At 52.8% G+C, this 14,632-nt stretch overlaps 1 protein-coding gene across 1 annotated transcript in view; it reads left to right on the forward strand.

The window, feature by feature from the left end:
- The first annotated feature begins 737 nt into the window (after positions 1–737).
- EDA (ectodysplasin A) overlaps positions 738–14,632 on the forward strand; it is a 60,265-nt gene continuing 46,370 nt past the window's right edge. Inside the window, 1 exon segment of the mRNA XM_036402464.2 lies at positions 738–1,028. Within this exon segment, the coding sequence (XP_036258357.1) occupies positions 747–1,028 (282 nt within the window). The 5' untranslated portion in view covers positions 738–746.

Genomic DNA, 14,632 nt, shown 5'->3' on the forward strand with positions numbered 1-14,632 from the left:
GCTGTTTTCCAGCTTCCATTAGTTTCCAGCAGTGACAATCAACCTTTAAAAAGCTGGAGAAGGCTCACAGAGCCCTGGGCACCCCGTGCTCGGCCGTGTCCCCCGGCAGAGCGGTGACAACGCTGTCCCTGCCCGCGGATCGGTGGCGTTTGGTGTCTGCTCCCAGGAATCCTCCGCCGGCTGCGGGGACAGCGACTGGCGGGAGTGCGGGCACCGGGCCGGAATCGGCTCCATCCGTACCGGGACTGGGATCGGGATGGGGATGTCGGCCGGGACTGGGACTGGGATCGGAAGCGGGACTGAACCGCACTGGGCACGGGCCCACCCATCACCGCGCCTGTCTGTACCGGGACAAGGACAGGGACAGGAATTAAGGATAAGAGATAGGGATAGGAATAGGAATTAGGGATAAGGGATCGGGATCGCAGCGGGGCGCGGCTTCTGCCCGATATGACCCCGCCCTCTAATTTGCATAACCCCGCCCTGTGGTCTCGCCGCCGCCGCTCAGGCTCCGCCCCAGCCCTGCCCAGGCGCCGCCCCCCGACCAGACGCTGAGGCGGCGCTGCCGCGGCCGAGCCCCGCCCCTCCCCGCCGGGCCCCGCCCCGCCGGCGGCCCGGCCCCGCCCCCGGGGTGGCCCCGCCCCCTGGCGGGGCGCTGGCGGCCCGGCCGCGCAGCCCGCGGTGCCCGGCGCGCCCCGGGAGCAGCAGCGCTGGGGCCGCTCTGCGCCGCTCCGCCCGAGCGCACCATGGGCGCGGAGCGCAGGGCGGCGGCGCCGGCTCCCCGCGGCTGCGCCTGCGGCGGCGGTGGCAGCGGCAGCTGGCGGCTCTTCCTCGGCTTCTTCGCGCTGTCGCTGGCGCTGCACGTCCTGACGCTGGGCTGTTACCTGGAGCTGCGCTCCGAGCTCCGCCGCGACCGCGGCCCGCAGCCCGCGGCCCCGCCGCGCCGGGACGGGACGGCGGCAGCGCCCGGAGCCCCGGCCGGGGGCCGCCCGCAGCGCGCGGCCGAGGGCGCGGAGCGGCGCCAGCAGGTGGGTCCGGCCGGGGGCGGGGGGACCGCGGGGGCTCCGCGCTGCTCGGGGCCACCCCCCGGCTCCATCCCCGCGCTCGGGGGCCGCGCCCCGGGGCGCTTCGGAACGGCCCCTCGGGGCAGTTTGGTGGAAAAAGTGGGGAAAGCCCCAACTCGTTGTGCGGGGGTGAAGTGCGGGGGGAGCTCTTCTGGGCTTGGGGTGACGGGCTGCGAGGCCGCCTGTGTTCCACCTGCTGCTCACAGTTTCCCTGTCGCGAAAGACCCGCCGTGTGTCCTGACAGCGCAGCCTTGGCCGGGGGCAGCGGCTCTGCCCCGGCCTTTGCGGGGTGCCCCCGGGCGCGGGGTGCTGCTGCCGGGGAGCCCCGCACGGCTCGGCCCCGCACCCGCCGTGCGCGCTGGGTCCCGGTCCCGCACGGCCTCCGCTCGCTCCCCTCTTTCCTGCTGCGCTGTGTTCCTGATAGCGCTCCTCTCCCAGCCCAGGTGCATCATCTTTTGGGTGATGCCTCGGTGTCCCCCCGCAGCAGCTGCTCAGCCTGTGCAGGACAGGTGGGCAGCAGCCTCCCGGTTGTCCCCGCCGCTGTCCCCAGCCCTTGGGGGGGTCGCCTGTCCCGAGAGCTTCTGGGAGAGCCGGAGCGGAGCTGGGGCCTCCTCTCGCAAACTTAGCTCATTTTTTCCAGGCACGAAACCTCGCTGCGAGCAGGATAAGCTGGAGGAAGGAGTTTCCTCCCCTCCGAGCCTCCGGAGCGGATGGCCCGCTCCCCCAAGGTGCCGGGTGGCTTTGCCGCGGAGTCGCAGCGGGGTTTCGGGGGAGATGCCAAGCCCTGCCTCGGCACCCCGGCGGTCCTCGCCTTGCTGGTTATCAGTGCGTGGGGGGAAGGACAAAAATAGCTTTGATAAAGCGGCGAGTTTGGAACTCTTCCTCCCACTTGGCAGCGGGAGCCGTTCCGCCGCGCCGGCCTCGGCTGCCCCCGGGAAAGCCGGGCTTGCGTTTCCTTCGCTGCTCGGGTCCCGCAGCTTTCCATAATAAATCCAAGTCCAGCGTTGAAGCGGAGGGAAGCCGAGCTCCCGGGTCATCGCTCTGCCCTCGCTGCCTCTCCAGCAGTGTCAACACAGAGCGAGCCGGAGCGGTTTGATGTCGTGCTGGGATTCCTGGGTTGCCTTGGAATAGCGCGCGGCCGGAGTGCCTTTCGTGTTATCGTGCTGGATCTGTTTAGTCTTTCGAGCTCTTCTTTCCAGCGAGCGTATAATGAAATACCAGGGCAAATACTTGAGGCATTCATAAATTACAGCGTTAGATAATTTGTCTCTGGATGCGGACGGAGCTCCGAGCATCGCTCGCTGCAGCTGACGGACTCCAGATAAGGTAACGCTAATTATTTATTTCTTTATTCTACATCTGGCCTGTCAGGCTTGAGATGAAATACTCTTTGGGGCACACTGAAGCAGTTGGGTTGCAGGGAAGGGTTGCTGGTAGTTGGGACATGGGGAAGGAAGGCTGAGCGTCCCGAGCCACTCTGGTTGGGAACAGCTGCTGTGACAACGTGTGATTAATGGGATTTGTAGTGGTGCTGCTCACCCGTTTCTTGCTGATTTTTCTGCCTTGCAGCTAAAAACAAGCACTTTGGGTGTCCTGGGGTGCTGTGAGTGCATCCCTTCTGTGATTAAAGCAGTGAAATGAGGGATTTGCAAACAGCTTTATTTAGAAAGGTATTATCCAGCTTTGGGGTACGTGTGGGGTTCCCAGCAGCCCTTCCAAGCTGTGCTGCTGATAAACCCAAAGTGTGATCCCATACATGCGATGCTTGCATAAATTGGGCTAAAATTACTAAATAATTAATTCAAGCAACGTGATCAATGACATTTCTCTCCTGAGGACCATGGTCAGAGTTCATTTGGGGGGGGGACCAATGACCACAGTGCTGTGAGTCCTCAAATGTCCTTCAGCTGCTGAGGTCTCTCAGTGAAGAGGCCAAGTGCTGCATGTGTTGTGATTGTACAATCTCATTTAAACCCAAAAGATACTCCCCTTCCTGACCCTTTTTTCTTTATTTTTAAATTATTTTATTCCCCCTCCCCTTCCTGACCTGAGGCAGGAGGAAGAGGAGCATGGGGGGAAGGACAGGGAGTGATGGTCAGCGCTGAGATTTTGGCCCAAACCTCACCTGGCCCCGTGCCAGAAATGACCTCATGACAGGAGTGAGATTTGGCAGCTCGATAACGCCCCACTTCCCTATCTCACAGGGTATCCAAATATGTAACTCATTTGGGATGGAAGGGCAGATTTTCATGGCAGAGGTTGAGGCATTGTAGTTCCACATCTTTGTCCCAGAACCCGCCGGGTGTTGCATCACCGCGCTGGCTGCGAGATGAGGAGTTTGTTAGAGCTGCTTTAATTCATTGACTCTTCAGTGGCTCAGAGGTGTGAGAGAGGGTTTGGGGAGTGTTGGAGCCTTGGCTTCACCAATAAAATGCAAATAATCCCTCTGGATGGGTGTGCAGTGGGATGGCAGAGGGATTCTGTCAGGCAGGCTCTGCTCGTGGAGATCCACATCAGGGCACTGTGTCCCTTTGGAGGATTTTGTGCCTAAATTAAATCGTATTTTGCTGTCAAAAAATCATCCTTGCAATATTTGAGTTGTGCAGAGCATCATTCCCGTGCTTTTTCTCCAACCAAATCCCTGTCCTGCCACATTTTTGCCAAAACTTGTTCTTTGGTCAATGCTGGGTGAAATGTGTGCCCTGAGAGTGTCCCAAGATGGGGATAAAAACTTCCAAAGCCTGGGAATAGGATCAAAAGCCATCGGTTTTGTCAAAATAATTGTAGAGGCGCTTGCAGCTGGTGGGGGGAGGGAAGGGAGGTGCTGAGTCATCCAAAAAAATGTGCTGAGCAGCAATTTGCTGACTGGCATTTCACCTTCCCGGTGCCAAGGTGTCTGATCTCAGTCTCCACTTCTCACCTTTTTAACAAGGGATGTTCCCACTTTGGAGCCCACATTGATGTTCCTGATCCTTGCTTTCATGGAGTAGTTGGGCTGGAAGGGACCTTAATGCTCATTTAGTGCCACCCCTGCCAGGGGCAGGGACACCTTACACTAGCCCAGGCTGCTCCAAGCCCTGTCCGGCCTGGCCTTGGACACTTCTCAGGGCAATCTGTGCCAGGGCCTCCCCACCCTCATAGGGAAGAATTTCTTTCTTTCTTTTCCCTCACCAGTGTGAAATTGCAGTTATTTTTCCCTTTTATTTGTTAATTCTGGCTCCAGAGTAAGAGGCAGCTGTTGGTGTGGTTGGCACAAAGGCTCTAAAGGTGTGGAAGCTGCTCCAGAGGCTTCTCCCTCCCTGAGCATACCTGTGGCTCATCCATGCATCTTCATCCCCGTGTCTGGCTCCTGCATCCCAGCTGAAGCCTGCCCAACGTGATGAAAGCTTTGAGCAGAGCTCCTGTTGGAAATGCTTCTCCAGCCTCCTCTGGAAGCAGCCTCAGCACGGCTCCTATGGGCTCTGACCTTTCAGGGCCTGTGTGTTGGGATTTCATGGCTCTGCTCCTGGATTAGGGGAAGGCTGGGTGTGTGCAGAGGGAAGATGCTGATTAAGGATGTGCCCTCACAGTGGATTTTCCCTCAAATTCCACTTTGTGGTGCTACTGGTAGCTGGAAGAAGCTCTCAGAGGGCAATAAAGGGAGCCTGCAGAGCTCTGTGGCAAATGTCAGGCTCTGGTTACCTTCATTCACAACTCGAATTCGCCATCCCTGCTGCTGTGCCTGTGAATATTCCATGCACAATCTGGCCTGAATCCAGAACTGCTCCTGTTGAGATGCTGCAGAGTGGCAGGAGCCTGGCAGTGGCTGTGGGATGTGTTGCATCCTTTCTGAAATTAAATAGAGTGTGAGCTCTTCCCCAAGGGCTGGAGGTGCATCCCTGCAGGTGCTGTGGGGTGAATTCCTGTGTGAGGAGAAACCTTTGGCTGGGTGGGAACCTCTCAAGGCCATTGAGTCCAATCTCTCTGCCACAGGCAGGGACACCTTCAACTCCATCAGGACCTTCCCAAAGTCCTTATTGCCAGATTTATGGTGCTGTAAGGGTTTCCTTCTGCCCCTCCAGCCTCCTCCACTGCTGATCTGGGGTTTCATTTTCTATTTTCTGCTCATTCCATGAAGAAGAAAAACTGAGACTTTGTGTGAGGACCAGGATGTTTTATCAGCATGAACTGAGTTCCTTGATGGAGAATATTGTTGCCAGAGTCAGTGTTTGGCTGACCCGTGACCAAATTGCAGGGTTTTTCCACTATTTTTTGATGAGTTCCCTGGCAAATCCTTGAACTTGGGTTTTTAACAACATTCAGTGGCATTCCAAAGTTATCTTCCCCTTAACCCCAGAGTAAATTGTGCCATATCAACCCCATATTATTTTAACCTTTTAACATTATTTTTCTTACCACATAATAACATAAATCTTCCCTGCTCTCCCGTACACATGTAGTGTCTTGTAATGCTAATTAAACTGCACACCAGCCTAATTTTGCTCTCAGACTAATCCAATATATTTTTCTTGACTGGAAGCCAAACCCTGAGAGCTTCAGAGCATGCGGAGCTCTCATTCCAGTCTTATTATATGTTAATGGCTTTATATTTTAATATCTTTCAACACTTGGGGAGGATGTTATTTTTAGAGGTGTCTGGCTGCAGAAGGTACAGGTCTGTGAGGGGTTTGGGGGATGTGAAGCACTGAGTAAACTCCATGCAGTAAGTGGGAAGCATGTCCCTGAAGAGGAGTAATCTGTCAGGATCCATTGTGCGCAAGCAGGGAATCCCAGGGAGGTTTGATGTGATTTTTACCGTGGTGTAGTGGGAGATTTGGCTGCAATTTGAACGTGGCTAAGTGCCTTTATGGGGCGGTTTCAGTGGTAAGTGCTCTCTCGTTAAACTCTGGGTTTGTGTGCTAATGGTGCCGATGCCAGTCGGGCCTGGATGCTACTACAGCAGGAATAATCACTCCCAGATGGGTGTGGATGGAAACGAGCTCCTTCCCTAAGCCCCAGTGAAATGCTGTTATAAGCGCAAAGTCCTAATGATGCAGGACCCTATTGATGGGGTGCCAGCCCTATAACACCTTCCAAATGGGATTGTCAGCATCCTCCTGCCTGGCTGCACCTCAGCTCTGGGAATGGAGCTGAGATGCACTCCTTGGGGGTGGCTCTTGCAGTGGAATCCCAGAATCTGCTGAACTGGGAGGATCCCATCAGGATTGGGGTTCACTGCATGGTGTGGGGTTGAGTTGTGTGGCTTTGCAGCTATGGGCAGTACATGACACAAGGTGGCATCGTGTGGTGAGGGTCCGTGTCCATGGGGAGGGTCTGTGTTCCATGGTGTGAGGGTCCATGTCCATCATGTGAGGGCCCATGTCCATGGGGATGGCCTGTGTTCCATGGTGTGAGGGCCCATGTCCATGGTGTGAGGGCCCATGTCCATGGGGATGGCCTGTGTTCCATGGTGTGAGGGCCCATGTCCATGGAGATGGTCTCTGTTCCATGGTGTGAGGGCCCATGTCCATGGGGATGGCCCATGTTCCATGGTGTGAGGGCCCATGTCCACGGAGATGGTCTCTGTTCCATGGTGTGAGGGCCCATGTCCATGGGGATGGCCCATGTTCCATGGTGTGAGGGCCCATGTCCACGGAGATGGTCTCTGTTCCATGGTGTGAGGGCCCATGTCCATGGAGATGGTCTCTGTTCCATGGTGTGAGGGCCCATGTCCATGGAGATGGTCTCTGTTCCATGGTGTGAGGGCCCGTGTCCATGTTTTGCAGGTTTATGTCCATGTGGAGGGTCCACGTTCCGTGGCTTTGCCATGGTGGCTCGGTGGCTTTGTGGCAGTGGCTGTTGTGTGACGTGGCTTTGCCATGGTGGACAGGACAGGGTTGTTTGTGCTGTGTGGAGCTGTGGTCACTGTGTGGTGTGGCAGGACAGTGGCCACAATGGCTGAAGCTGCTGGATGCTCCCAGGAGGGAGGAGGAGAGGGCCAGGGAAGAGTTGCCCCCTTCCAGAGCTGCCTCTTGCATGGTCCTTGGGAGCTCAGAGCCCTCCTGGCTCCCCTCCCAGCAGTGCTGGTGCCCCAGGGGTTAAATCCCATCCCTGTGTGACAGCAGGGTTAAATCCCGTGCCAGGCCAGCGGGGTGCTGTCCCTGAGTGCTGCCTTTGTCCTTTAATCCCTCTTTGCAATTCCTGTCACCTCTGGGCTTTCAGCCTCTGCCTATGCACAAAGGAAGGGGGGAGACAGGGAAGGTGTTCCCTGAGCTGGGCTGAAAGTCAAACCCACCTGGGAGCAGGTACAGGCTCTGGTTGTAAATTATCTGCAGGTGGAAGGCTTGGGGAGATGCTGTGTCTGACAGACCCCATCGTGCTGCTTAATCCCACAATCCCAGCATGGTTTGGGTGGGAAGGGACCTTAAAGCTCATCCCCTTCTATGGGCAGGGACTCCTTCCACTGCCCCAAACTGCTCCAGCCTGGTCTTGGACACTTGCAGGGATGGGGCAGCTTCTCAGCACATCTTCCCAGTTGTCTCTTCTCCCTTTTCCAATTCTTGTTTTAACTGGGTAATTCTGGCATTCCTTCCCAGAGAGTTGAAGAGATCAGAGTGCCCTGTCCAGAAAAAAAAATTAAATTCAGATATTTGAATCTCATTTCTTATTTGATAATAATATTTATATTTTCTAATAATAACTAAATCTTTGAATTCTTCCTTATATTTTCTGATCCATGAGGCAGCAGCAGCTTTCCCTGGGCTTCCCAGGGAAGTGTGGGGCCAGGGATGTGGGGCAGGCACTAAATGGCCTAAACAGACCTTTGTGATCCTTTCAGTCTTCCCCACGTGCCAGGCTCAGTGAAATTCATCCAGGAAATCATTTCAGAGCAATTATTTCCTTCAACTTTGCAAACAAGTTGCTGAGCTACTGGTTCCCTTAACCAGCAATTTATTCTAATTTTCCCATGGGATAGGAAAATAGGATAAGGCATTTAAAGCTGGCAGCTGGAACTGTTGCCAACCCAAGAGGATGGAACAGCTTAGACTGAAAAATCAGGGGGTTATTTTAATTTTTTACTGCAGTTGCTGCTGTTCCTGGGGCTGCAGGAAGGCTCTGCCTGGAAAACTTGAATTCTCACGTTTTCCCATAAAACATAACGTCTGACAGAAAAATGGGATCAGACAGGGAATCGCTGGATGTGCAGCTGATGAGGTGCATTTGGAGAGCAGGGTGAAGAGAGGAGCTGGGTTTTCTACTGCAGCTGTATGTATCTTCTGAGTGATAATGAACTCAATGAGTAGCTGGCTGCCTTGGGGCTGTGGATGGGCTTGTTGGTGCTTGCTCTGTCTGTCTGGGGTGTTAACTCTTGCTGGGAAGGGGGGAGATCCCATCCAAAATGGAGGAAAGCCCATCAGGAATTACCTCCACGTGCCCTCAGAGTAAATTCTGGCAGATTTCTAAGGTCGAAAGGGGATTTTTTATTTTTTTTTCTAGAGGCAGGGAGGCAAAGTTTAAAACTTGTAATTGTCCATTTTAAAGGAATATTAAAGCTTCTTCTGAGAAATATCTTTATTGCCAACCTGGGGTTTTCTCCTGTTGTTGACAGGAGTTGTTTTAGCTCAGAACATGGTTCCTGCAGAGATTCCTAGACTGTGCAGGACTTGATGGTGAAGGGACAAGGGGTGATGGGTTTAAACTAAGAGGGTTGATTTAGATTGGATATTGGGAAGAAATTCTTCCCTGTGAGGCTGGTGAAGCCCTGGAACAGATTCTGTGGCTGTTCCACCCCTGGAAGTGTCCAAGGCCAGATTGGATGAGGCTTGGAGCAACCTGGGACAGTGGAAGGTGTCCCTGCCCATGGCAGGGGTGGCACTGGATGAGCTTTCAGGTCCCTTCCCACCCAAACCATTCTGTTCTTCATTCTCTGGACAGGGAAAGTGTGCAGGAAAAGTCCTTGAACTGAAGGCTTCAGCTGAGCCTTGGGAGCTCAGCACTAATCCTGGCTCAGCTGAGCTTGGCCTCTGTGTCTGGTGAGATGCTGAAACCGAGAGAAAAACTCAACCTTTTGCTGGTAGGGTGGAGTTTGCTTAGGTGGGAGAGCCTCCATGCTCAGCACCTGCAGGAATGCTGCCTGGTGTAATCCCTGCATCCCCTGGATGGAATCCAGCACTCTGGGCTCAGTCCAGTGCATCTCCCCCGTGTCCCCAGGGGCTGATTCTTGTTTTAGGCTCAGCAGCAGAGGGGCAGGAGGATCTTTGTGCCACTGCCAGGGATGCTGGGAGCCAGCACATTCCAAATAAAAGCAGGATTTGACTTTCAGGCATAGGTGCTGGGCAGGTCCTTCACACTCCCCTGCATGGCTGCAGGGCTTGGACACCTCCAGATGTGCTGTGTCCCTGTCCTGGCTGGGATGGAGCTGCAGGAGGAGCTCTGGGAAGTTGAGGTCTTCAAGTGTTAAATCCCAAGCGCTGCCCCTGCCGGCTCAGCTCCGATCCCGCGTCTGGCGCGCGTTTCCAACAACAGCCTGGATTTGCCAAGGAAAATGACGCTGGATGCAGCAAAGAGCTGTCAACTCTTTCCTCCCTACACTGCAAGGGCAGCTTTTCTCTTGCTCTCTGCAATAACTGAGCTGTTGGGAAGTGATATGGAATTTCCCTCCATGCTCACCCCACTCCAGGCAGCAGCACCTCACACGAGGGCTGTGGGGTCCCTCTGCAATCCCATTGCTGAGGGTCACATTAAGCTGAGATTAACTCAAGTTTTTCTCCTCTGGTACCTAAAATGTTGGAGCCTGGGGGATTTTGGCTGGAATATTAAAGAACTTGTTCCTAAAAGAGGCTTTCTGAGCCGGTTTTATGCAGGTGGGTTCAGGAGAAGACCCCCAGGGACCCCTGGGCTGGTGTACCCCCCACTCTCTGACCATGGGCTTCTCTGTTAGGTTCTTCTGACTCAAAATTCTTTTTTCCCCATCTCTGAAGGTGCAGAAACCCCAATTTATAAATTAGGATCCTGCTAAAAGGGTTCATGGGGTGTTTGGGGCAGCTAACCTTCAGTCAGATCCCTCTTAAGCTCCCATGTGGCTTCAAGCTGGATCAGGTACTGAAGGAGTTAAAAATTCCTGCTCTTGGTGCACACGAGCAGAGCCAGGTATCTCCCAGGGGATCCAAGTTTGCTTTCTGAAATCTGGCAAATAGCAAAAATTTTTATGTCTGTGAGCAGCAATCACACCCCGAGGCGATGACGGCTGACAGGGAAGGGCTCCTGACATATTTACCGAACAATTTTCTTATCATGAAGTGCTCAAAAAGCCCAAACCTGGAGAACAATAGCAACAAAAACCCCACTGCAGGGTTTGTCAGCAGATGCAGCTTGCAGATAACAAATGATTTTTGCTTTTTGTTTGACTCCTTGGCATTTAGGGGTTAATTGGAGCGAGGCCAAATGTGGTGAGATAGTGCCTGAATCAGAGTTTTAAAAACACTGGGATTGGAAGGGTTTTAACTTCTAACTTCTGTGAGGCTCTTAGAGGCTGGTGAAAAGGGGGGTTAGAAATAACTAAAGGAAAATGTTTGGGTTGGGCAGTAAAAATTGACTTTGGAAGGGGCAGCCCTTCCTGAGACCCCAGAAGTCATCTCAGCCCTCAGCCCAGCTGGACTTCCCCTTGTGCTGGGGCTGGATTGGTCTGAACTATTATTAAATGGGAAGTAAATGTTTCTGTGAGGGTGTTGTGTCACATGTTCATCCACCAATCCCTCTGTCCTGGTTGTGTGTGTTTGCAGAATGAAGCAAAACTGCATTTGTGAGAAACAGAGGGACTTTGACATGAAAAATTTGGAATAAAGTTGTGAATTTGGTCCTGATGCAGCTGCTCCCTTTGATTTCACTCTGATATAGAAAGGCACTGGCCTGAAACTGGTCCAGAGGGTGTCCTGGATGCTCTGTGAACTCTGGCATGAGGAATTCTGAGCAATAAAACTTTGGAAGTGTGGCCTTCGAGGGCTATTGTGGAAGGAAGGACATAAGAAACATGACACTGGGATTGTGATTCCTGGCAGGAATGCTTTGCAATGGGGAAATTTCAGTTTGGTTTGTGTTGCTTACATGCCTTTCTTCTCGCTGAAGGGCAAATGACAGTGTCAGCATTAAATGTGAGGAGCTGACATCTTCCCATGAAATATGCCTGATGTCCCCAGAACAGAGCTGGAGTTACTGCTGCTCCAGAAATCCTCCTTCCCTGGATTTTACTTTTGCCCTTACCCCAAAAAGGACCCGACTGAAATGTTCCTGCTGATAAAGAGGTTGGTTGTGGAGGGAATTGTGCTCCAGGGAGAGGTCTGAGAGCAGGAGGAGCCCTGGCTGAGCTGGATGTCCCCGTGTCCCTTTTGGCCCCGGGGCTCTCGTGTCGGGACGTGTCAGCCTGACGGGCGCCTGAGATGGAACAAAACCCAGGGCCATTGCTTGGATGTTTGGGGTTTTTTTTAAGGCCACTTCTCTGGGTTTGAAGATCTTGAACTTCTGTGGGGAAAATTTATGGCGGTTTAGAGATGGAAGAGATTGGCCATGTTCTCTGTGATGCCCTGTTGGTCCTGTGTCCCCGGCAGCTTCTGTTGTGGTGGCTTTTAGGTTGGTTGGTTCAGCAGGGCTTGGTGTAGCCAGGGCTTCACCCCACAGGGTGAGTGATTTAGGGAGCTCTGTCGGAGAGCCAGTGGAGATGTGTGTGGCAACTGGAGCTGCGGGAGGATGAGAAGTCACTCAATTTATCTTTACATCCAGTGCACTGTGCCGCTTGTTTCGGAGATCGGGAATTGCTCGTTGGGCTGGGCTGAGTTTGGGCCCCTCATGGGGTTTTCCACCAAGTTCTCCCAGGGTTGGTGTCCATGGGGAAGAGGAGCCTGTCAGGCTACTCAGGAGGTGCTGATTGCTGCATCTGCAGAAGATCAGCAGGGTTGGGTTTTGTTGGCCAGGACGCATTAAGGGACACCTTGCATGGAAAGAGTTGTCCAGCACTGGCACAGCAGTGGTGGAGCCCCCATTCCTGTAGCTGGATGTGGCACTTGGGGACATGGTTAATGGTGGCCTTGGCAGTGCTGGGGGAGTGGTTGGGCTCTGATCTCAGAAGGCTTTTCCAGCCGCAATCATTCCATGATTTTTTGTCAGGCTTCTACTGTCATTGCTCAGTGCTGACATGCTCAGATTGGAAGAATTTGGGTTATTTCATACAGGATCCTTGTTTTCTTCTTTCCCTCTGAAATCTCCACAACAGAACCATTTACACATAAATGAAGCAGAATTTTTGGCCAGCTCTTGTGCACACCTGTGCACTTCCATCACCCACCAGGAAATTGCTGCCCTGAAATGCTGCTCCTAAAACATTTGCCGAGGGATGGTTTGGGAAAGCTAAAAATTATTCTTTTGAGACTTCTCACGTGGTCAGTTGTGAATTAAGGCTGCTCAAAAAGAGGTTGTTCAAGCAAATGAACTGTTCTTAGAAGCAGTGGGGTGGGACAAGATGGGACCACCCCCCTTCCTATGGGTAGGAACAGCTTCCACTATCCCAGGTTACTCCAGCCTGACCTTGGACCTTTCCAGAGATGGGGCAACCACAGCTTCTTCCATAAAATGATGGAAAACACTGGGCTGGAGGGCCTCTGGTGAATATAGAATTATTTAATATATCGGATGATTTAAGTTCTGTTTCAGTAGCTCTGTTTGCCATTGGGGGCTGGGGTCAGCTGGGGTGAGGGAGGAGGATGGAGGGGATGAGGCAGCGAGTCCCTGCTCCAGCAAGGCAGGATTTCCAGTAGGAGAATGCCCTTGGAAGAGTGTGTGTTTGTGCCCACAGCCATTAAGCTCCATAATCTTGGTGTCTGTATCGACTTACAAATGAAAGCTTGCAGTAATTTGGAGCAGCATTTGAATTGTGAGTGGTAGTGATGATGCTGAGCTTGTCTTTTAATGCTGAGTTTAGAGGCTTTGAGGTTTGGATTAAAAAAAACTTCAATGAAACCACAAAAAAGACATTGGAAGCATAGCTGAACAGGTGGAACAAATTTGTTAAATCTGTTATTGGGAAAACAGCAACTTGCTTTTAAGAAATAAATCAATCTGCAGCTCAGTGTTTCATAATGAGGAGTGGGATAGGAAAATCTAAAAATATCTCCAAATGAGAGCTAATGCTCCAAAGGAACAGATCCAAACTAGAATATAATATTGCCCATTGTGGTGACAATAAGGATTTTAAAGTTCATTGAGATCCTTGCTGGGATGCAGATGGGACTTGAAGAGCCAGCATATTTCCCTTGGCTGGGTCCAGTTTTTATTTGCATAATATCTTATTATATGTATTGCCAGTAGCTCGCAGAGCCCCTGGTCAGGATTGGGAAACCACGATGAGTTCATCCCCCTCTGCCTGCTGAGACAATATATTCCCCAAGAACTGGGAGGGAGGCGTCTCTAGCAACTAAAGCAAGTGATTATGAGCTTGAAGAGGCAGGAAAAAGCAGAGTTTTAACCCTGTGAACCTTTGTGTGTCTCAGATCTCCTCACCAAGACCCATTTCAGGGGTCTTTGTCCTTTGGGTGCCTTTGTCCCTGTCCTTCCTCCTGTGTCCTGAACTTTAGCAGCTGAATCTAATGAAGTCAGGGAGCTTTTCCAGGTGGAAAATGTGTCCTGGGTTTGCAGGAGATGGGGCATCTGTGCTGTGTTCTCTGTTATTGTGGAGCCACAGAATGGTTTGGGTCAAAAGGGGCCTTGATGATCATCTCATTCCACCCCCTTTTCTGCTCCTTTCCTTAATTTCCCCTGCGCTGTTCAGGCAGCAGAGCCAGCTCTGCATCCATTTTTCTTGGAAAGCAATTCCACAGCCTCATCCCTCTCTCAGCAGGTTCTCCTAGCGTTATTCCAGAGTTTCCCTTGCTCAGCAGAGCCTGGGTGCTCTGTCACACCCAGCCAGGCCAGGCTGGGGCACTGCCATCACCTTCATGCTCCATCATCCCTTTCTTTTGGGATTTGCTGAGGGCTCCTGGGCACAGGGGGCTTCTTCCAGTGCTGCTGTGGAGTAGCTGCTCCCAGCTAAACAAATCCACATGGACAGCTGTTGCTCAGAGGGGAGTGGGTAAGTGCATCCATAAAGTTTGGGATTTGTGCCGGAGAGAGTGCAGCCGGTGCACGGCCATTGCTCTCTGAGAGCCCTTGGCACTGAAACCCAGGGAAACAAGCCCCAAAACATCTCCAACTTCCAGATTCTGGTTGATGGGAGAGTCAATGTGTTGTGCAGTTGTAAATGAAAATGCTGGTTTTTCACAGGCTGGGATTGCTCAGGGTCAGGGATCATGTGTGATGGCACAGCTTTGTTTTGGGGGCAGAGAAGGTTTATCTGAATCTGCTTTAGGCTGGATTTTAGGAAAAGGTTCTTCCCCCAGAGAGTGTCATGGCACTGAACAGGCTCCCCAGGGAATGGTCACAGCCTCAAGGCTGCCAGAGCTCCAGGAGGGTTTGGACAACACTCCCAGGGATGCACAGGGTGGGATTGTTGGGGTGTCTGTGCAGGGCCAAGAACTGGACTGATGATCCATGGGGGTCCCTTC

Source organism: Molothrus ater, chromosome 14 (assembly GCF_012460135.2).
Source record: "Molothrus ater isolate BHLD 08-10-18 breed brown headed cowbird chromosome 14, BPBGC_Mater_1.1, whole genome shotgun sequence".
In the NCBI taxonomy this organism is placed as follows: Eukaryota; Metazoa; Chordata; class Aves; order Passeriformes; family Icteridae; genus Molothrus; species Molothrus ater.